This window comes from Aethalodelphis obliquidens, unplaced genomic scaffold (genome assembly GCF_003676395.1).
Source record: "Aethalodelphis obliquidens isolate GAN/ISIS:26980383/991018 unplaced genomic scaffold, ASM367639v1 scaffold2, whole genome shotgun sequence".
Taxonomy (NCBI): domain Eukaryota; kingdom Metazoa; phylum Chordata; class Mammalia; order Artiodactyla; family Delphinidae; genus Aethalodelphis; species Aethalodelphis obliquidens.
The window spans coordinates 15,067,671-15,090,520 of NW_020837946.1; the positions used below are offsets into that span (position 1 = coordinate 15,067,671).

At 41.5% G+C, this 22,850-nt stretch overlaps 2 protein-coding genes across 6 annotated transcripts in view; one reads left to right on the forward strand and one right to left on the reverse strand.

Annotated features, from left to right (window-relative positions):
• Window positions 1-7,033, reverse strand: part of ACSL3 (acyl-CoA synthetase long chain family member 3) — a 135,124-nt gene extending 128,091 nt beyond the window's left edge. For 4 of the 5 annotated variants that reach the window (XR_003435581.1, XR_003435579.1, XM_027120177.1 and 1 more), the window contains exon 1: window positions 6,783-7,033. The gene's annotated coding sequence lies outside the window, so the exon portion shown is untranslated. The remainder of the gene's footprint in view (window positions 1-6,782) is intronic. The other variant, XM_027120165.1, reaches the window with a different exon arrangement.
• Window positions 7,034-20,661: 13,628 nt separating this feature from the next.
• Window positions 20,662-22,008, forward strand: LOC113625279 (dihydrolipoyl dehydrogenase, mitochondrial-like). The gene is given in 3 exon segments (XM_027115720.1): window positions 20,662-20,821; window positions 20,823-21,690; window positions 21,830-22,008. Coding segments are annotated over 3 exon segments (1,179 nt in total). The 5' UTR covers window positions 20,662-20,689.
• Window positions 22,009-22,850: the final 842 nt, after the last annotated feature.

Here is a 22,850-nt window from a genome sequence, read left to right on the forward strand (position 1 = left end):
CACTTAGCAAAAAGTCCAGTTTGTTGTAGAAAACTGGGCTACCACCTCCACCGTAAAGTCTCCCCTTTTTCCTGCCCTGTTCTGTCTGAGCTATACCAGACAGGAGCTATGGTATACTTCCTGCCCTGAGCTATACCATACAGTAATGCATCTCTTCTTATACCTTCTTCCCTTACACCATATAATGTCACTTTCCTTTCATGAATTCTGAGTTCTTCGAGAGCAGGGACGATCTCTTTTTTTTTCTTTTTCTAAATTATTTATTTATAAGTGAATTTTTTAATTTATTCTTCATTGCTGCGTGGGCTTTCTCTAGTTGCAGCGAGCGGGGGCTACTCTTCGTTGCGGTGAGCGAACTTCTCATTGTGGTGGCTCTCTTTGTTGTGGAGCACGGGTTCTAGGTGCACGGGCTCAGTTGTTGTGGCTCGTGGGCTCTACAGCACAGGCTCAGCAGTTGTGGCGCACGGGCTTAGTTGTTCCACGGCATGTGGGATCTTCCCAGACCAGGGCTCGAACCCACGTCCCCTGCACTGGCAGGCGGATTCTTAACCACTGTGCCGCCAGAGAAGCCCAGGGACGATCTCTTCATCATTTTCAAATTCCCAGTGTCTTGCAAGATACATACTAAAGAAATACATGAGCAAATAAATCATTGCCCCTATATATCCTCGTAATACCTTCACAAACAAATAGGGAACTATAGTTGGAGGCAATTTATCCAAAACATTGGTTACTTAGGTATCTTCAGTTCAAAATAAAAATTAGCAGATCCATTAAGCCCACTGAATCATCCAATAATTCTTTACTCCTCCAAATGGGAAACATGAGAAGTAAACATATTTCAGTAAAAACAGCAGTTAAGATTTTAAATAAAAATCATTTAGGCATTTAAAATGTCAGGAAGACAGAAGCAGTGCGAAAACTATTATGAAACTAAAAATAACACGTAAGGAAGAAATCACAAGATTTAATGTTTATATTGTCCCCTTCTTCAGAAAAGAAAACTATAATCAGAAGTCAGATGAAAGTATATACCATATTAAGGTGGATAAAAATCGAGATTAAGTCACATGTTAAATCAATTTCACACAATGCTTTGTAGTGAGGTTTTCTAAAAAGACTATGTCATGAGTCAGCAAAAATTGGGCTGATTTTTAGGAATTCAACAGTCCTTGGCAATTTTCTGGAAATTGCTCAGGGCTCCATAATATGGTACTGACTCCTGTCAGGTGGTTACAGGCCCATCTTCTGTTACTATAGAAGAGGTGTCCCTCCTCCCAGCTAAGGCACAGGGCTCACGTGCTTTGGATCCCATGCCCTTCCATCTTCTCACGAACTTTGCACAAACAAGTAACACTTTTCTCATCTATATTCGACCTCCCCCTCTCAACAGACACCCTCCCTTCAGCATTTAAATATGCTAAAAATCAGAACTCGCGGAAGCAGTTTCCGATTCTTGCTGTCTCCATTTTCCCCATCTTCTACTTACTTCTGCTCCCCATCCTACCCCTACCACCACATCAGTATCTCCTGCCAAGGTCACCCATGACCTCCCAGTTGCTAAATACAACAGATGGTACTCAATTTTCCTCACAGGGGCGTTCCACAGTATTGACAGCTTCCCCCTTGGCAGCAGGGACACCTGCTTCTGGCGGTCCTCTCACCTCCCTGGCCACTACTCCTGTTTCCTTTGCAAGCTCAGCCTCCTATACCCAGCTCCATCCCTGGCCTCTTCCTGTTCTCTTTCTAGTCTCTCCACTGGCAATCTCTACACTGATAGCGTCAAAATGGTAAATGAGTAATCACTCAACATCTCCTTCTCTCAACCCATATACTACTATTAATCACCAGGTCTGGCAATTTTGCCTCTAAATCTCCATTTTCTCAATATTTCTGCTAATGATATAAGGCTCTTAAGAGGATCAAATAAGCTAAAACGATAGTACTTTAAAAAGGAAAAAAAACTTTAATCTGAGTATTAGTATTCATTAAATTGAAATCTCCTTTAAAGCAACGACTTTACAAGTTCATCTTTTTATTTATTCCACATTGTACACCTAGCACGGTACTTTGCATGCAGACGGCATTCAGTAAATGTACTGCAATGAACTATTTGTATTGGCTTAATACATGTTCAACTGAAATAGTCACACATTTAATGGCTTATATTTCCCAAATCATGTCATCATTTGTCTCCTAAGAGGTGAAAATTTTAAGTTAAATCACTCTGTAAAGTGTAAACTACACCGGATACTTCCGATAATTATAATACTACTTATCTAAAGTTAGAAAAAACTGCCTAGCTTTCCTGAAAACATCCAAATCCCATCCTCAGGTCCAAATCTCACATAAGTTTCTTGCTTCCCAACTGTTCATCTGAAAGGGGAAAGTTTAAGTATTACAGGAATATTTAAGCTTTAAGTACCCTAAAGGCAGGGAGAATGACTTCCTGAAAAAATTCCCTCTCACTTTCGTATCTTGCAATGTGAGCTGGAGAGACATTCTGAGTAGAAACAGACATTGAAATTAAAAGAATATTGTTGCTTAAAAGTTCTCTAACTCTTGCTTTATGTACATTTAATTACAGCCTCAGAATGCAAGATGGTCATCTAGTAATATCTCACCATATCAATTCAAAAATCTCCCCAGAAGAAAATACAGTCTCTTCAAAAAGTGGTGTTGGGAAAGCTAGACAGCTACGTGTAAAACAACAAAATCTGAACATTCCCTCAAACCATATACAAAAACAAACTCCAAATGGTTTAAAGATCTGAATATAAAACACGACACCATAAAACTCCTAGAAGAGAACATAGGCAAAACATTCTTTGACGTAAATCATAGCAATATTTTCTTAAATCAGTCTCCCAAGGGAAATGAAATAAAAGCAAAAATAAACAAATGAGACCTAATCAAACTTAAAAGTTTTGCACAGCAAAAGAAACCATAAACAAAATGAAAAGACGACCTACGAGAGAAATATCTGCAAATGATGCGATTGACAAAGAGTTAATATTCCAACTATACAAACAGCTCATACAACTCAATATCAAAAAAAACTCAAACCACCCAATCAGAAAGTGGGCAGAAGTCCTAAACAGACATTTCTCCAAAGAAGACATACAGATGGCTAACAGGCACATGAAAAGATCCTCAACATCACTAATTATTAAAGAAAATACAAATCCAAACAAACCACAATGAGGTATCACCTCACACCTGTCAGAATGGCTACTATCAAAAGTCTACATATAATAAATGCTGAACGAGAAAAGGGAACCCTCCTACACTGTTGGTGGGAATGTAATTTGGTGTAGCCACTATGGGAAACAGTATTCAGGTACTTTAAAAGACTAAAAATAGAATCACCATATGATCCAGTAATTCCACTCCAGAAAGGATGAAAAGTCTAATTCAAAATGAACATTTGGGTACATGTATATTAGCAGCACTATTTACAATGGCCAAGACATGGAAGCAACACAAGTGCCCATCAACAGACAATTGGCTTAAGAAGATGTGATGTGTATATGCGTGTGTGTGTGTGTGTGTGTTTATAATATTACTCAGCCATAAAAAAGAATGAAATATTGCCATTTGCAGCAACATGGATGGACCTAGAGAATATTAAGCTTAGTGAAAAAAGTCAGACAGAAAAAGACAAATACTATATGATATCACTTGTATGTGGAATCTAAAAAATAATACAAATGAATATATATACAAAACAGAAACAGACTCACAGACACAGAAAACAAACATGGTCACCAAAGGGGAGAGGGAGGAGGGGAGGGACAAATTAGTAGTACGGGATTAACAGATACAAACTACTATACGTAAAATAGATAAGCAACAAGGATGTACTGTATAACACAGGGAATTATACCCAATATCTTGTAATAACCTATAATGGAATATAATCTGTCAAAGAAAAAGAAAGAGAAATAAGTAAAATTAAATAAAAGTAATTTGAGAGGTAAAGAGATGCCAGTGAGGGCTTCCCTGGTGCCGCAGTGGTTGAGAGTCCGCCTGCTGACGCAGAGGACACAGGTTTGTGCCCCGGTCCGGGAGGATCCCACGTGCCATGGAGCGGCTGGGCCCGTGAGCTATGGCCACTGAGCCTGCGTGTCCGGAGTCTGTGCTCCGCAACGGGAGAGGCCATGACAGTGAGAGGCCCGCATACCACAAAAAAAAAAAAAAAAAAGAGATGCCAGTGAAAATGTTCCCTTTCCAGATCCTGAATTTTAAGTCTGATCAATTTTCTTTCTACCGTACTGATACTGGGCAATCTTAATTTAAACAAAACTGGAATAGCTGGAAAATGACATATAGTTTATTTTACATATTCGTATATTTATTTTCTTAGTGTTCCATACCACTCTTACAAATTATTAGAAGTAAACTCATAAAAGGTAAATTTTAAAATTAGTATTTAATATTAGAGAAGACTAAAATAACATGAATGCAAAATGCCAGCTGGTATCATGGACTCAATCCTGGAACAGAAAAAAGGGCATTAGTGGAAAAACTGGTGATATCTGAATAAAGTCTATAGTTAAGAGGATAATATCAATATTAATTTCTTGTTTTGACAAATGAACCAAGTTTATGTGACACGTTAATATAAGAGCAGGGGAGATGGGTTATGGTATACATGAATATTCCATATTTGCAACTTTTCTGTAAATCTCAAATCATCCCAAAATAAAAAGTTTAAAAATACATATATAGTACCCAGTCTAGTCAACAAGCACTACTGGTCACCAACCATCTAAGGGGAAAAACAAAAAAGCCTCCCTAGACTAGGTTTCCATCTAAATCACAATCCTCTATATAATATTTGTTCACACACTACTTGTCCTTCATTACACATTACACATATAATTTGTAATTATATATTATTTGTATGAGATTTGCTTCGTTTGCTTCCTCCGTAAAGGCAAAGCTCACATCAGTTCTGTTCACTGCTGCATTCTTAGCACTTTACATGGTGCCTGACATAGAATAGGAATTAAAGGCTCTAAGTGAGCAATTAATTGAAAGAGGAATGGTTAATTTAAGCAGAACCAGACAGCAGAGGAGCACATAAGCAATGAGAAAAATGTTGGGGCTTTAAGATCTGACTTCCCAAACCAGACAGGGATTGCTCCTTCCCATCCCTCCTTCCTTCCTTCTTTCCTTCCAGGACATGACTCAGAATATTTCAGCTTTAAATCAACCAGCGCAAACATCTTACAAACCCCGTAACTGAGACCCAAAGACACTAGGTGACCCATACATCCAGTGGATCTCTGCTCTACACCCAACACTGCCATCCTACAGAAGCAACTCTTTCTATAGAAAAAGAGAGAAACCAGGAAAAGTCTAAAGGGAAAATGCCACAGTGACTAAAGAAGCCTTACTCATTCCTAAGGGTGAGAAGTGCATGGGGAGACGCCAGAACACAAAAGAAAAGAATAAAGTCTGTGCAGCACACTCCTGTGTCACACCTCCTCCGCCCTGTAATAACCTACTAATACACTTTCAGGAGCACCTCAGCAGCACCCTTCAACTCTCGGAACTAATCTGGGGAAACAAAAAAGGTTATCATCAAACTACAGCTCTCCTGGCCACTCAAACAAAAATCCACGGTGACAACTATTCAGCCAGCCACCAAGGAGTGGCAGCATACTATAGTGCTTAGATGTGAAAGCTCTGGATTTTCAGACAGGCGGATCTGAATCCCAGCTTCTCCTCTTACTTGCTGTGATCTGGGGGCAAGTTAATATATCCAAACGGCAGTTTCTCCAGCTGTAAAATGGGAATAACCGCCACCCTAGTGGGTTGTTAACAGTTTCAGAGATACTATACAGAAAGCTCTTAGCACAACGCCTGCAATGTTATAAAGGCTCAATAAGTGTCAGCTGTTTGTCATCTTATTCGGCTATAATCACTTTCACGAGGCCTATTCTCTCTCTAACGTCCATATAATTTCAAAGACGTTGTTCTACCCTATTTTTGAAGGGCCATATACACAATAGCTTCGAGCACATTTTCTAAATCCAGCCTGGACAAACCAGTTCTATGTCTCTGGGCCTCAGGTTCCTCATCTGTGAAACGGGCCGGATCATCCCTACCCCACTGGGCTGCTGGTAGTGAGCACTCTCTCAGTGTTACACATTCCACTGCTGCTGTATAATTAAAACGCACCTAGGGAAAATAAACCTTCAACTCCCAACCCCAAAACAACAGTATTCATCCCCGCCCCATCACCACCGGTCGTGGCCTGAACAAATACCAAAGTCGACCCATCTCACACCCCCAATTTCTCCTCACACCCCGCAGCAACCCACCCCCCCAGTGTGGGTTTCCGAAACCGCAGGGCTCAGTTTCCTCCCAGCGACGGCGTCAGAGCCGGGCTAGTGAAAGCTGCCAATCCCCCAGGTCACCCCGCCCTCAAAGCGCCGGGAGAGACCCCGCGCAGCCTTCCTCCCCCGAACAGCGCGGCCGCCCGGGCTGCGGTTCCCCCAGCTCACGTGGGCCCTTCGGCCCGGGCGCCACCTCACCCGCTTCCCGGACCCCACGGGCGCGCCTCACATACGCCGCGAGCCGGCCCCAGAGCCCGCACCGCCAGCGCGCACACCCTCGGCGCCGGGCTCGGCGGCCACGTCGAGGAGCCGGGGCCTCCAGGCCGGCCGCGTCCCTCCCCCAGTCCCGGGCTGCCCTCGGGCCCAGCCCGGCCGCACGCGGAGGCCCCGCCGCCAACACGGCCGCGCCGCTCCCACCACAGGCGCTGCACTCACCGCGACGCCGGAGCTCCGGTTCCTCCGGCCCATGCAGGCCTGGCTGTGCCCCCAGAGCATTCACGCCCCGGGCCGCCTCCTGGGGACCCTGACGCAGCCTCCGCGAGTCGCACTGCGAGAGGGCGGCGGTCGGCTGCCCGGTCAGCTGCCGCGCCGACTCGTCTCAGCCCCAGCACTCGCAACAAGCGCAGCGTAGCGCCCCAGCGCCTGCAGACCAGCGTCTGTTGAGCCGAACCGCCCAGGACGCGCGCCCCCGGCCGGCGCTCGTTGCATATGCAGAGAGGCAGCAGCCCATTGGCCCGCGGGCGGTGGCGCGTGCGGGGCTGGGCCTATCGAATTCCGGCCGGGAGCGCGGCGCGGGCGGCCGGGGGCGGGGCGGGGTTACTATGGGTCATTCGCCCGAGCCGGGGCGGACGGGACCCAGCCGCAGCCGGCGTGGGGCGGGGACAGGTCGGCGGGGAGGGACGGGACCACTGCGGCCGGGGGAGGGGAGGGGAGCCAGTCTGTGCGGCCACGACATGGGCGGAGATGGGGCGGGGCCGGCCGGGTCTGCAGGAGGGCAGTTCCTGGGGTAAAAGACCACCGCCTTGTCTCCCGAAAAAAGAACTAGAAAACGCAGATACTGCTGTAATGCATAAATCTTAATATAGGTCAGGGAAAAAAATGCGCGTTATTATTTTCATTCTTAATTGGATTACTTGTTTCGTTCTTGCACAAATGTGTCAGATTTTGTAAAATAAAATGATTTTTGGAAATGTCTGAAGCGAGAGGGTCTCAAAAATTCAAAGCATGTTTCTTTATTGTCTCTTGTTTTGGCCTTACCGAACCCAGCAAATAACCCATCTCCCCTCAGTGCACTCACTACTTATACCAGATTGATATTTGTTTTCAAATGATAAAGTTGACCCCAAATTATTGTCTTTGGACGTTCTTTTTATGAAGCTAAAAGTGTTCCTGTATTTTAAAGTTTGCCATTATATTTCACTTTAGACACTACAAAAAGGAAAAAAACATAGAGTGCAGGTAGACTGCCTTACTGCAAGCAAACGAACCAAAACACAAATGACTAAAACAACAAGTACAATACACTGTAAGAAAGATGGCTTTCACTACCCAAGCAGCAGTGGGATTGAGCTTTTTTTTTCTTTAATCCAACATATTATTTAGTTGGTCTGTGGACAAAGTTACAACATTAAGTCAGATTTGATACCACAGGAAATAAAACATTTGGAGGGGTTTATTTTGTTTTGAAGTAATGAAGGAGCTAGAAATAGCTACTTGAATAGTAAACCTCGATGCTATGCAAAACTTGGCTTTAAGTAGGTGAAAGGTGGCGTTCATGAGCCAGCCTCAGGCTAAAGCAGGGGCTCACTTCCCAAAAGAATCTCAAAATCCGTGAAGCCGCCTGAACTTGAGCTGGGTGGAGTGATGAGGCTGAGAGCAAAGAAATCTCACTCACCTTGGGCCCCAGGCCAGTTTAACTACCTAAAGGAAAGGATACCTGATTCAGGCAACCTGCTCTTCTGCTAGAAAAATAGGTTAATTTGCTCGCTAATCTTTCGAAGTGCTGTCAAAGGTTAACATCCTGAAGATAAATAGAATGCAGAATTTCTTATCTGAAAAGACTGCCACCATTCTGCATGCTGAGGGAAGTATACCTTAAAAGTGGTAGTTCCAGAACCAGGAAAAGCCTCTAGCAAAATAAGTAATTTACAAGGGAGGAATCTTTTTTTCCATCAATAAGCATAAAGCAGACTAGTAGAATTCCAGCAACATCTTAACATCTTCATTATCTCGTTCTGTACGTGTGTGTGTATGATATATATATTTTAAAGGAAAATACTCCTTGGACTCAAAATTCTAAATTCCCATCTTGTTTGCTTAGGGTAAACAGAAATGTAATGTTTCCAGTCTCTAGGATGTTCTGTTTTTAAAATAAAATAATATATGCACAGTTGCTTTTCTTTTATTCAGGATTTCAGTATATTTTTACTTAGAGCTTTTGAGGGAATTATGGAATTTGGCTGCATTTCCCTTCTTTTTAGAAAAACTCAATTCAGAAACTATAATGGCCAACTGAATGAAAACATCCAACAGTTCCTTTTACAGTTTTGTTATTTCTCCCAATTACAGGGCTATTGAGAGGAGATATGTTTGTAATTTTCATGAATACCTAATGATCTGTCTCATGTGAAGGGTCATAGAAATAGTTTGTGCTTCTATAGCAAACTATATACTACTAGCATTTTCCATAATCATTATAAGGTAAACCCAGGACCAGCTGATGTTTAAAAGTTTAACAGAAACTTTTTGTTCTTTCATTTCTGGTGGATTGGGAAGGGAAGACCATGACTGAGGTAGCATACTATACTATATTTTTGAGTTAAGATGGCGCTGGCCTCAAGGAGCAGAACATCCAACAAAAACCAACTTAAATTACATCATTTATTTACCTTACTTAAAGAAAACTCAAGAGGCAGGACAAGTCCACGATTGGTCCAGGGACTCTGCTAGGTCACTGAGGACCTCAGCTTTTACATCTTTCACTCTGGCTTTATCCTTAGACCATGATAGTCACAGATGGACGCCACAGTTTCAAGTGTCACATGAAGACACAACAGCATCTGGCCAAAGAATAGGGCCTAAATGCCGCTTCTTATCAAGGAGGAAACCCTTTCTCAGAAAGCTAACAACTGACCGCTCCTCAAGTCCTAGTGGCCAGATTGGGTCACGTCATTTCCTAGCTGCAAGAGAAACCAGAAAATGCCAGCATTTTTGGCCTTTCTAGTGGAAGGTGGACACCATCAACACAGAAGCAGCCATGGGAAGGAATAAATGTGGGAAGCCCAATTCAGAAGTGTCCACCGTGGGTGTCACTGGAAATTACTCACCTCTGACTAGAAGTGGCTTAAACAATAAAACCATCTGTTATCTCACTTAAAAGGTCCAGAGGAAAGCAATTCTAGGGTTTCTTCAAAGGGCTCACTGGTGTCATCAGAACCCAGCTCCTTCTATCTCTTTACTCTGCCATTCTCAGTCTTCATGTTCTGTCTCTTCCTGGTTACAGAGTGACTGCAACTGCTCCAAACGTTATCTTTACACAATACTACATCCAAAGCCAGAAAGGGAAATTGGCTTCTCCGACATGTCAGTATGTGTTTATTATGGCACTGCATCTTCCCAAGGTGTATTCAGCCCACTTCCCCTAAACCAATCACTAGCAAATGAAAATACCCTGATAAGCTTAGCTCAATCATAGATCATCCACTAGGGCTGGGAGAGGATGTTCTAGCAGCTGGGGACAGAGCATCATTTGACCTTTGGTTCAAAGCCTATGCCATATCTTGAAGCACAGGGCCCCACCCCAAAAGAGCATCATCTACAAGCTGACTCCTTAGCTGGGCCTTTAAGAGACCTTTAAGAGTTCTATCAGGCCGCATGTATATGGTAATATCCATGGATCCTATAGTCACATGCCCATTGCTGCTACTCTGCAGGAAAATGAGTTTCTTGGTTGCAGATCAGTGTTAACGCAAGATTCCATGAAGGCAAAGCCGATACTCTGTGGGGCCTCAGGTTGTAGTGCTAGCAAGACTTAGTAGGCAGGATTGGCAGAACTGTGCCTGGGTTATGTATCAGCCCCACTAGGGACAAATTACTGCCTTACACTCTGGTAGGGAGAGAGCCCTGAGATGGAGAGTCACAGGCGCCATCAGCAAATCCTGGACGTGTGAATGCTGAGGGGATATGTTCAGGGCATCAGCAGAATCTGCTACAGGTGGACACTCAACAGTGTCTGCCATTATCATTTTGTTTTTAAAAAAAAAGAAACTGGAATGTATTTTAAGAAATTTTCCAATTACTGAATTTCAAGGAAAGAATCAGGAGAATTCTAAGAGATCTTATATATCCAAATCCTGCAGTCCTTCTAGAAAGTTCTTTGCAACACAGGTATCAACTTTAGGAGGGATGCACATGTTGATCATGGAGTGAGACATCACAGTGGGACACCCTCTCATCCACTAAAGATCTCTAGGAATTGAGACTCTCAAACTCAATGTCTTTCAATGACACTGGATTCCATAAACACTCTAGCAATGTGTTCTTCAATTTAAGGTAATTTAATTTTGTTCCACTTTAGTGATTAAGAACCGACCCGCCTCCTTTTAGTAACCCTTCATATTAATGAAATACTTTAAACTCCACTTTTACTTTTTCTTTTCCAGGCTAGACTATCTTTTTTTTTTTTAACTCTTTTCCAAATGACCTATCGTCTATCCCTTTAGTCATTTTTATTATTTTTCTCCTTTCTTCGTCATCTGGAGGACGAAATAGAATACCTAAACTTTAACAAGGGCCTGACAATTGTAAAACATATTGAAAGAATCCATTCCAAGTCCTTACCTGTCAGAATTCCATTAAAATAGCCTAAAATTAATTGGCTTTTTAAAGTAACCACACATACTTTTTCATTCCTGGTTCATTTTGATTAATGATAACTTCCAATTAAGGCAGTGAACATTAATTAGCTATGCATACTTATGTGTCTAAAAGTCTCTTCAAATCCATTGTTGGGCTTGTTTGCTGTTTTATGTATTAGTCTCTGAATACTTAGCTTTTTATATTATTTTTATTAAACCTCTGTAATTTATCAATTATATAACTCTCCTATCCATTTTATATCTGTAAAAAAACTCTGAATTCAGGCAGTTATATTAAACTCTCCAGAATAGTTGGTTTTCTATTATTTTTCAAAGATGTACTGGCACAGAGACTCAATATATTTGATTAAAAAGAGATAACCTAGAGTATCAGCTAGAATTAATTTTGGCTGCATGTACCTGAGAATGCAAAATAATAGTGGCTAGACCATGCAAAGGTGTATATTCTACATAAAAGGAGTAGGGAACGAGGTAGTCCAAGGCTAGAACAACAATTCCATGAAATCATCAGGGACCCAAGATGCTTCTCTCTTTCTGCTCTGCTATTCTCAGTGTGTGGATTCTTCATATGTGACCATATTCAAGGTCCATATTCGAGGACCATATTCAAGGTCCATATTCAAGGTCATAAAATAGCTGCTAGAGCTCCAGCCATTACAACCACACGCTGGCATTAAGAAGGAAGAAAGGGGGTTTCCCTGGTGGTGCAGTGGTTAAGAATCCGCCTGCCAATGCAGAGGACATTGGTTCAAGCCCTGGTCTGGGAAGATCTCACATGCCACGGAGCAACTAAGCCCATGTGCCACAACTACTGAGCCTGAGCTCTAGAGCCCGCGTGCCACAACTACTGAAGCCCACGCACCTAGAGCCCGTGCTCCGCAACAAGGGAAGCCTCCACAATGAGAAGTCCACGCACCACAGTGAAGAGTAGCCCCCACTCACTGCAACTAAAGAAAGCCCTCGCACAGCAATGAAGACCCAACACAGCCAAAAATAAATAAATAAAATAAATTTTTTTTAAAAACCCTTAAGAACATCATAAGCTTTAAAAAAAAAAAAAGAAAGAAGGATGTAAAAGGCAATAGAGAGTTTTAGGCAACACAAACTGTTCTATATTTTTCTGATAAAGAGCCTTCCTATAGTTGTGAAATAAGTAAATAACCCCTAAGACTTCTTGGGAACTGTCTTAATTCCTTTTAGCATTCCTTGCTGAACTTACTTCTCACTCCCTGCATCCTTTTTGTTTCTTTTCTCTGGACCTGCTATAATTTCTCTCCATCATTATAAAGTATTTGGAAACCAAACCTGGATTCAATGCTCTAATTAACTGAACATTAATTCAACAGATATTTAAGTGCCACCAGAGGACAGGTACTGTGCTAGATGTCACAAATATAGCACTTATCGAGACAGAAATGGTCCTGAACTTCAAGAAGCTTATGCTCTAAATCATTATAATAAATAAATAAAAAGATAGTTCCAGAGTTGGAGGTGCTCTTCGGACATTTAAACAGGATAACTAGGAGAAAAGAGGAACAAAGACAATTTTGGATAGGGAGGTCAGGGGAGACAACTCTGAGAGGTGACATTTAAGCCCTAGTGAGGAACTGGCTGATATTTTTGGCAGGAAAATAATTTTGTGACTCTAGAGAGCCTCTCCCAGAAACTAGAAATATATTCTCGTATCACATGGACTTGACCTGGCATTTTTAGAAATCCTGCCCAGTTTGCAGAATCCATAAATATTACAACAAGGAACACAGTCCTATCACCCAAACGTCCATTATATCTTGCTTTGTCATTTAAGGCATTTAACTCAATGTCAAGTGCTCTGGGAAGATCCCAAGCAAAATTATTTGTCCCATTCTCCCTGCGTTGTTCATGCTATTGTTTTATCAGTTAGGTCTCCTTGGGATACAAGCAATAGAAAATGCAAATTAAACTTGCTTAAGCAATTGGAGTTTAATGGCTTACAAATTAAAGGGTGTACATCGGCCTTCAGGGACAGCTTGATACAGAGCTCAAAAGGATCAAAAAGAGTAGTTTTGACTTTCTCCATTCCTCAGATCTACTCCTTGGTGACAGTGTTTGCTTCATCCTGGCTTCCCCACCCCCAGGGCATCAAGACGGCTGGAGGTTATGGAGACTCCTCTCCCACTGGAAATTCCAACTCTCCTCCCAGAAATTTCATTTCCTTTTGAGGCATTATGTCTCTCCTTGCTCAATTTATGTCCACAACAGTATACTCTGTCTGTCCAGACCTGACTCACCGGCTCCAGCCTGGGATCCAAGGATAGAGATCAGCAATTCACATCTCAGAAGCATGAGGGAAAGTGTTGGGAGGTGGGTGTAGATGTCCCACAGGAAAATCAGAGCGTGTTACTGGTAGAAAGGTGAAAGGAAACAAAAGCACCATATTGCACTACCGTGAGCTTAGTGCTTCTTGTGCTGTATTAGGTCAATTGTGTTTCTCTTTCTCAAACCCCATGATGAACTGTTTGAGAAGAAGAACCACATCTTCATCTATTTATTCCATAAGGTCTACCCAATGTGCTGATAGATATAATACCTGCACCAAGTGAGCTCAACACACATTTGCTGAATTCAACTATTGAGTACGGTACACACATGTGTGAGTGTAGAGGAGTACATATACCAGTGATGGTATTTGCAGTACATTTAAATCTCTCACAAGACATCAAACTATTTTTTAAAAGTTTGACTGAGAAACTGTCCTCACACTACATTTATTTCAGTTCTTGCTTCTGTGATATTTAGTTTATCTTAATAGTCATTCTTTCTGCAGCCAGTTCATTCCTATATATTTTTTCCTCAATCATATATTTCAATCCACATTTAATTTACCATTTTGTAAGTCTTCAAATCTAGTCTACTCAAAGTGTTCTCCATGGAAGGCAGCATCAGTGTCACCTGGTTGCTTGTAAAAAATGCAGAATCTCAGGCCCCACCCCAGACCTACTTGAACCACATCTGCATTTTAACAAGATTTTCCGAGGATTCATAGAAAACCATAAAATTTGAGAATCACTAGTCTCCTGCTCTAGATTAGCACCATCCACTGAGGATGTGATAGGAACCACATATGTAATTTAAAATCTTCCGGTAACCACATTAAAAAGTACAAAGAAAACAAGCCAAATTAATTTTAGTAGTATACTTTATGTAACTCTATCTCAAGTATTATCATTTCAACTTGTAATCAATATAAACAATAATTAATCAGATGCTCTTTGGGGTTACTCTTTCTAACCTGGTGTTTATTTTGTACTTACAGTACATCTCAGTTTGGACTAACCGCCTTTCAAGTGCCTCGATAGCCGCCTATGGTGAGCAGCCACTGCAGTTGGTGAAACCACGTAACTCAGATTGGGACTTGGTCTTTTAACTGACATTGCACACCTGGTCTCAGGACTTAAGGAAGCTCAGGTTCTTAATGTCTCATGGCAGAAAGAATTCAGTGAGAGACGAAGTGATAGGTAAGAAGTAGATTTAGAGAGAAACACATTCCAGAGAGTGTAGGCCATCTCAGAGGTGAGAGGCCCCGAAATATGGCATGGTTAGTTTTTATGGGCTGGGTAATTTCATAGGCTAATGAGTGAGAGGGTTACCCCAACTCTTCCAGGGGAAGGGGTGGGGATTTCCAGGACTTGGGCTACCTCCCACTTTTTGTCCTTTTATGGTTAGCCTCAGAACTGTCACTGTGCTGGTGGGTGTGTCCTTTAGATGCTAATATGTTACAATGAGCGTATGATGAGGCTCAAGGTCTAGTGGAAGTCGAATCTTCTGCCATCTTGGACCTCGTTGGTTCTAACCAGTTTTTGTCATGTCCTATGGCTACGTCATTCTTTTAAAGGTTGTGCCCTGCCTCCTTCCTTCCTGTTTCATTGGCACAGCACTGGACCGTAAGATGCATGAAAACAACAGACCATGTCATTTCACTCTCCACTGTAACCCAGTGCCCAGTACAGTGCCTGACGGGTAGCAGACACTCAATAAATGTTTGTTGACTTAATATGTTTGAGTGGAGAGAGATTTAAAATATTTAACCAGCACAGCAAAAGTACTGACCAAACAAAATCAAGACAGACCCAGGATGTAAACTATCAGTAGTGCCACATTAGAAAGAAATAGCATAATAACGGCCTAGAATACAGTCATCCCTCAGTATCTGCGGGGATTGGTTCCAGCAGCCCCTGTGGACACCAAAATCCAAGGATACTCAAGTGCCTTATATAAAATGGCGTAGTATAATGAATACAGTCAGTCCTCAGTGTCCGAGATTGGTTGAACCCACAGAAGTGAAACCCACAGATACTGAGGGCCAACTGTATGGGAACTGGTCCAATCCCTTCACATCTCAAATGGAACATGGGATACAGACAGGTGGGTGATGTATGCTTAGTCACACTTTTTTTTTATTACGTACACTAGGATTAGACGATCAGGTTTTAACTTCCAACCCAGAGAGGCTTCCACTGCATCCATTCATTCAGTGAGCACCTACTGTATGCAAAAGCATCATGCTGGACCCATTGGGGGAAGAGACATAAAGAAGAATGATATTCATGCACTTCCAAGAAAACCAATTAAGATCATTTTCATTTTCAGTGGAATGGAAACCCAACTCAAACTAATTGGCACAAAGAACAGCATTTATTCAGTCATATCATTGAAATTCTACAGGTAGTGTTGGCTTCTGGGGCAGCTTCCTCCAGACTCATGTGTCCTCAGTTCTTCTGCCTCTCCGGAACTGTCTTCCTTCATGGGTTGACTTCATCCTCCACGGCTACCCCAGCCCTAAGCAGCTCTTCCTCAAATCACCAAATCAAGCCCAGAAAGAACGACTATATTTTTCAGAAATCCTGGGAACATCATCTTGCATCGCATTGGCCATGATTGGATTAATTGCCATTGCTACCTCTAAAACAGCCCTTACGTGTTGGGAGATAAAACATTCTGGCTCAAGTTAGTCATGGCCCATCCCCAGAGCTGAGAGTGTGGTCAGCAATGTTAGGCAGCATGTAGGCTTAGAGTGAGGAAGGGCTTTGAGTAAACGCGCTTCAGACGAGGGGAGAGCAAGCTGGTGTGCAAAACACAATAACATCTGCCCCAGGACCTGTGTTTTTTCATTTCACTCTCCCACTTTTGAGAAGGTAAAAATTAATCGGGAATACCCTCCTCTCCACTCTCTTCCTTCTCTCCCCTCCAGTTTTCCATCCTTTCTTTTCCTCTTTTCACTCTCTTAAAGGTAGAAGCATCAGGTGGACAGAATTTAGAATTATGGTCAAAGTCAAAACAGAGAAGTCATTTTGGTTTCTCTCTGTTGCTCCTTCAGCTCTTGAAAACCTTTATCATTTGTATTTATCTTGGTAAACACAGTTTTTAGTCTAGAAATTTTTAATGAAGTAAGGCCATGCCATAACAGCCAATTAAAAAAAATACTGGGGAAGATTGTTTACTTGCATCTTGCTAGTTTATTTTTATTTATGCTGAATTTCTAATGATCTTGTAAACACTTCTGGGATTCATACACAAATAAAAAACCTTTTATATGTTTTACATGTTATCTGTTTTATATACTTTCTAGGTAGTTTCTACCTAGAAACTACACCACTCTAGTATCCATCATACGGGCATACCTTGCTTATGAGCATATTGCTCAAACTAGTATAAATTGTGGAAGTATCAAAGCATTAACTAAAGGTCAAGTGAGTACCTGATTTATCACACCTGGGTACAAACCGCTTTAATTAGAACTGGGGAAAACCAAACTGTGACTTTGGGAAAGGGCCCCTCTCCATTCTGTGTGTTCCTGGCAGAACTACTGGTCACCAAACCTTATCCACTCTGGCCACAGAAGTACAGGACCCAACCTGCCAATCAGAACATCCTATCCCCCCACCCAGTCACTGGGTACTGGGTCAAGGGCAGTCACATGATCCAGGAAGACACAATAGGAGTCTATCCCTGGCATGTTATATCTGTATCCTAAGAAGGAAGCTGAGTTAGGATGATCGAAGCCTAAAGTTTGCTGAGTCCAGATCAACTCTCTCTTAGAAGCCAGCAAGCAGACCAATACAGCTCAGGAAAGAGCCAGTGGGGAGAAACCCCAAATCTAATAGTGCTTGAACCCACCCCCATTCTTTCTAGGAAAATAAGTCAATACGTGTGTGTGTGTGTGTGTGTGTGTGTGTGTGTGTGTGTGTGTGTGTTAGCTTAAGCTAGTTTGGGCTTATTCACAACACACACTTCCTGGTATACAAACAGGAAAATGAAAGAAGGATTTCAAAGTGAAATTCACTGAAGCTCAGGAAGGTAGCTTGTTACTATTATGAAATTGTGGTTATGTCTTTAGTAAACAAACAGAATCATTTACCATATATTCTATCATCCCTTGTCTGTGAAACAGGAATCGTATTTCTAGTGCTTCCTTTTCTCCCTGCACTAGGTCAGGCAAACTCAGGTTTCTGAGTGAATAAAAGAGAAATATAATACAGTGTTTCCTTTTAGACAGACCTTCTGCTTGTATCACTCTCTCCTCCCCTGTCCTGGTAAACTGAATGGATGGTGTGAAATTTCTGTTGGACTATTCTCTAAGTCAAAATGTTAGGGTGGAAAAATAGCACTTGTGTATTGAATCAGTGGTTTGCACATATTATTTTATTTAATAAAGGAACTACCCCCAGTGAAGCATTTTCCTGTTTCATGGAAGAAAACACTGAAACTTTGTCAGGTACCTCCTGGAGATCCTGAAACAAGTGTGGGCAGCACCTGGACACACACCCAGGCCTGTCTGACTCCCAGCCCATGATTTTCCCCACGGCATTACATTGTTTCCCAGGGAAGAGGGCAGTAGTGTCAGTCATCCTGGGGGTATGTTTATATCACACCAAATGTCTATATGCTAAAATATTTTGGAAGTGTGGTCAGCATTCTCTAAGCCTCAGTGTAAAAATAGTTAGCACGTTAGATAAGACTGAGCCTGGATTGAATGAGAGTCTGAAATGGAAATAAAGAAAATTCATCCCCTACCCCCTAAAAAAAAAATACATGTTGAATACTGGAAGAGAAGGAAGACGCATGAAGAAAGAGGAAGGAGAGGATGAGGAAGAGGAAATTTCTACCATTTAAAAAACAAAACTCAAAACAAGAATCATTCGTCAAAGACCATCCATCTCAAGTTAGCCACACTTGAAATTGGTACATAAAAAAGAAAAAAAAGAAAATCAGCTTGATTTACCTGAGAAAGGAAAGGATAGATACTATGTTTTTTAAAAACTATTGAGCTTTAAGTAGCGATTAAGAATAGAAAAATTGGACTTCCCTGGTGGTGCAGTGGTTAAGAATCTGCCTGCCAATGCAGGGGACACGGGTTCAAGCCCTGGTCTGGGAAGATCCCACATGCCACGGAGCCACTAAGCCCGTGAGCCACAACTACTGAGCCCACGTGCCACAACTAGTGAAGTCCGCACACCTAGAGCCCATGCTCCACAACAAGAAAAGCCACCACAATGAGAAGCCCGCGCACTGCAAAGAACGGTAGCCCCCGCTTGCCACAACTAGAGAAAGCCTGCGTGCAGCAACGAAGACCCAACACAACCAAAAATAAATAAATAAAATAAACAAATTTAAAAAAATAAAGAATAGAAAAAATTAAAGTCCGATTATTGCCAGAAATACAACCAACCTCCCAGACCCAAGATTTGAGAAGCAAGGATGGAAAAATTGGGCAGTCGGTCAGGTTTACTTTTGAAACGGCCTCACTAAGTGCTTCGTCCCATACAAACTCTCAACACCCCAGCAGCCCAACCTCCCTATACAGGCTTATTGTACTAGATTTCCTGCCTCCCCCCCATCAAAGCTTGTCCATCCTGTGTCTCATTAACTAAAGGCATATTCTCTGTTTTTTATAACTTAACCTTTTAATCTTAAAACACTGACACAGAAAGTTTTCTAAAATACATTGCTGCTCTATGTGTATAAAATGAAAATGCAGAGAAGGACCAGAAAAATACACAATGTAGTGAGGGGGGAGGGGAATGGTGAGGTGAGATCGTGAGATAAGGGCAGATTTTCCCTTAATCTTTTACATTAAGCATGTGTTCGTGTGTAATTTTTACAAAATGAGTGAGAAAAAATGACAAAAAATATAGTTTAACTCATTCTCTTCTTTCCAGAAAAATTTTTAATAGCAGATTAAAAAGAATCTTTTAGAAAAGCTTCTTAAATACATAAAAGGGATTTACAGGAGGGGGCAGTTTCAGATATTCCTGGGGTTGGATGACAATTAGAGGGAGGTGTTTTCTGTAGGTGGGATTTTTTAACGCAACTTCACTCTTAGTGCATTTGTGAGCAGAATCTACACAATCACAGCCACCATCCCCACATAGCCACCGTGCAAAAGAAACTTCTATGTTCTTATGTGTGTCTATACTGAGTTATACGGTTTAAAGGATATAAGCCGAATACAGGGTAGCCTCCGGAGGGGAGTGGTCAAGTAAAAGTCAGAAGACATTCTGCATTTTCTAAAATAGTTTAATTTCTATAAGAAAAATGTATTCATGTTTGCTTAGTAATTAAAAATAAATATAAAACAAAATAAATTTTGAAAAACATTTTTTTTTTGACAAGTACAAATGAAAGGGGGAAAAGATGTATCCCGTCTAGTTGGGCCATAGTTTGAGACCCACCACTCCCTCCAGGGTACTCTTTCCTCCGTTACCTGCCTAGAGGGTCACTGGGTAAAATGACTTGGATGAAAGGAAACACATCCTTTTCCCATGACCACAGAGCCAGAGTCCTCTGTATTCACATTTTCTCTCTAGATTTACTGACTACCCTGATTTCTGTACTAATAAACATCTTTTGGTTGCAAGCAACAGAGACCCAGATTGAATCACCTTACTCAAAAAGGGGAAATTATTTTATCACGTAACCAGAAGAACAAAACAAAACAGGCCTGGCTTAATGCAAAGTTGGATTGGGCACTCAAACAGCAGCAGCAGCAATTTGGTTTTCTGCCTCTCAACTCCTCCTTCATTCTCAAGTCTTTTCCCATATGGAGCCCAAGTTGGCAACCAGTCACTGCAGGCTTATACATCTACCTTATATTTCCACCAAACAACAAAAAAAACCTGTCTCTATTTAGCTCCAGAGAAAGTCCTGTGTTTAGTGTCATTGGTCTGGCGCGGGTCACGCACCTATCTCTAAACCAATTGCTCAGGGAAAGGGAATGGGATGTTCTGAGTGGACAGGCCCAAGTCATGTGCCGACCAATGGCGTGGGAGCCTGGGATCAGCCCCACCTATAACACAGGGATTGGGTTGGTGGAATAGGTAGTAATAAGGTACTCTTATTAAAAGAAAGGGAGGAGACCTTGGCGAGGCGGCAGAGACGCTTAGCGGAGTTTGAAAGCTTTGGCAGAAACGAAAGTCCAGCGGCAAGATGCAGAGCTGGAGTCGTGTGTACTGTTCCTTGGCTAAGAGAGGCCATTTCAATCGAACATCTCATGGTCTGCAAGGAGTTTCTGCAGTGCCACTGAGAACTTATGCAGATCAACCAATTGATGGTGATGTTAACAGTGATAGGTTCTTGTCCTGGAGGATATGTTGCTGCTATCAAAGCTGCCCAGTTAGGCTTCATGGCAGTCTGCGTTGAGAAAAATGAAACACTCGGTGGAACATGCTTGAAAGTTGGTTGTATTCCTTCTAAGGCTTTATTGAATAACTCTCATTATTACCATATGGCCCATGGAAAAGATTTTTCATCTAGAAGAATTGAAATGTCTGAAGTTCGCTTGAATTTAGAGAAGATGACGGAGCAGAAGAGTAATGCAGTAAAAGCTTTAACAGGTGGAAGTGCCCACTTGTTCAAATAGAATAAGGTTGCTCATGTAAATGGGTATGGAAAGATAACTGGGAAAAATCAGGTCACAGCTACAAAAGCCGATGGCAGCAGTCAAGTTATTGATACAAAGAACATTCTTATAGCCACAGCTCTACCAGAGATCTCCATCTCTCTCTTTAAATTGAATACCAAAGTTACTGGTGCTACTAAGAAGTCAGATGGAAAAATTGATGTTTCTATTGAAGCTGCTTCTGGTGGTAAAGCTGAAGTTATCACTTGTGATGTACTCCTGGTTTGCATTGGCCGACGACGCTTTACTAAGAATTTGGGACTAGAGGAGCTTGGAATTGAGCTGGATCCTAGAAGTAGAATTCCAGTAAATACCAGATTCCAAACTAAAATTCCAAATATCTATGCAATTGGCAATGTGGTTGCTGGTCCAATGCTGGCTCACAAAGCAGTGGATGAAGGCATTATCTGTGTTGAAGGGATGGCTGGTGGCGCTGTGCACATTGACTACAATTGTGTACCATCGGTGATTTACACACACCCTGAAGTTGCTTGGGTTGGCAAATCAGAAGAGCAGTTGAAAGAAGAGGGTTATTGAGTACAAATTTGGGAAATTCCCATTTGCTGCTAAGAGCAGAGCTAAGACAAACGCTGACACAGATGGCATGGTGAAGATACTTGGGCAGAAATCAACAAACAGAGTATTGGGAGCACATATTCTAGGACCAGGTGCTGGTGAAATGATAAATGAAGCTGCTCTTGCACTGGAATATGGAGCATCCTGTGAAGATATAGCTAGAGTCTGTCATGCACATCCGACCTTACCAGAAGCTTTTAGAGAAGCAAACCTGGCTGCATCATTTGGCAAATCGATCAACTTTTTTTTTTTCGATCAACTTTTAAATTAGAAGATTATATTTTTCTGAAATTTCCTGGGAGCTTTTATAGAGGTAACATTTCTGAACAGGAAATGCTCTCAGCTCCAAAAATTTCTAGGACTGAATTACAAAACTTTTGGAAGGTATTTAATAGGTTTGGACAGAATGGAATAATCTCATACCTATATTTTAAATAAATTTAATATTTTGTTTTACTGTATTAATACTGCAGAAAAAAAGCTACTTATAGTAGCATGCTGGAAAATTTTCTTCAACTCATATTTTCATGCTGTTTATGAAAGGCTCAACTTCACTGAATTTATGCTAAGTAGTTTTATCTCTGTTACAGGATTTACTTACATGGGTGGAGCTGGAGTATGGTATGTGAACAGCTGTGTTTGAAACAAGTTGATCAAGTTATTTTAAACTTGGTTTTCACATTGGAAACAGTCATTAGAATAAGTTAAACATGTATAAACTGAACTGATGTAAATAAAAAATGATGGCCTGTCAGTTATTTTAATCCCCAAAGTCTTGGTGGTTAGAGGTAGAATTTGTGTTTAGATTTTTAAGGTTCTACTGAGGTCTACAGTCTGAAGTATAGTTATATAGTTGACCAAAGTAAGGCAGTATATATACAAAATTCGTATATTAAATGGAGAAGCAATGTATTACAGTGGGAAATGAAGTTATGGAAATAAACCTGTCTTAAATATTCAAAAAAAAATAAAGGAAAAAAAGAAAGGGAAAACATTGCCAGAAGTCACCAACAAGAGATGTCTACCAGTTTCCCTGACAAGTAGCCACACCAAATAATCCAGTTTCATTATCATTACTGTTCTTTTTATATCTCTAATGTCTGTCTAACAGGC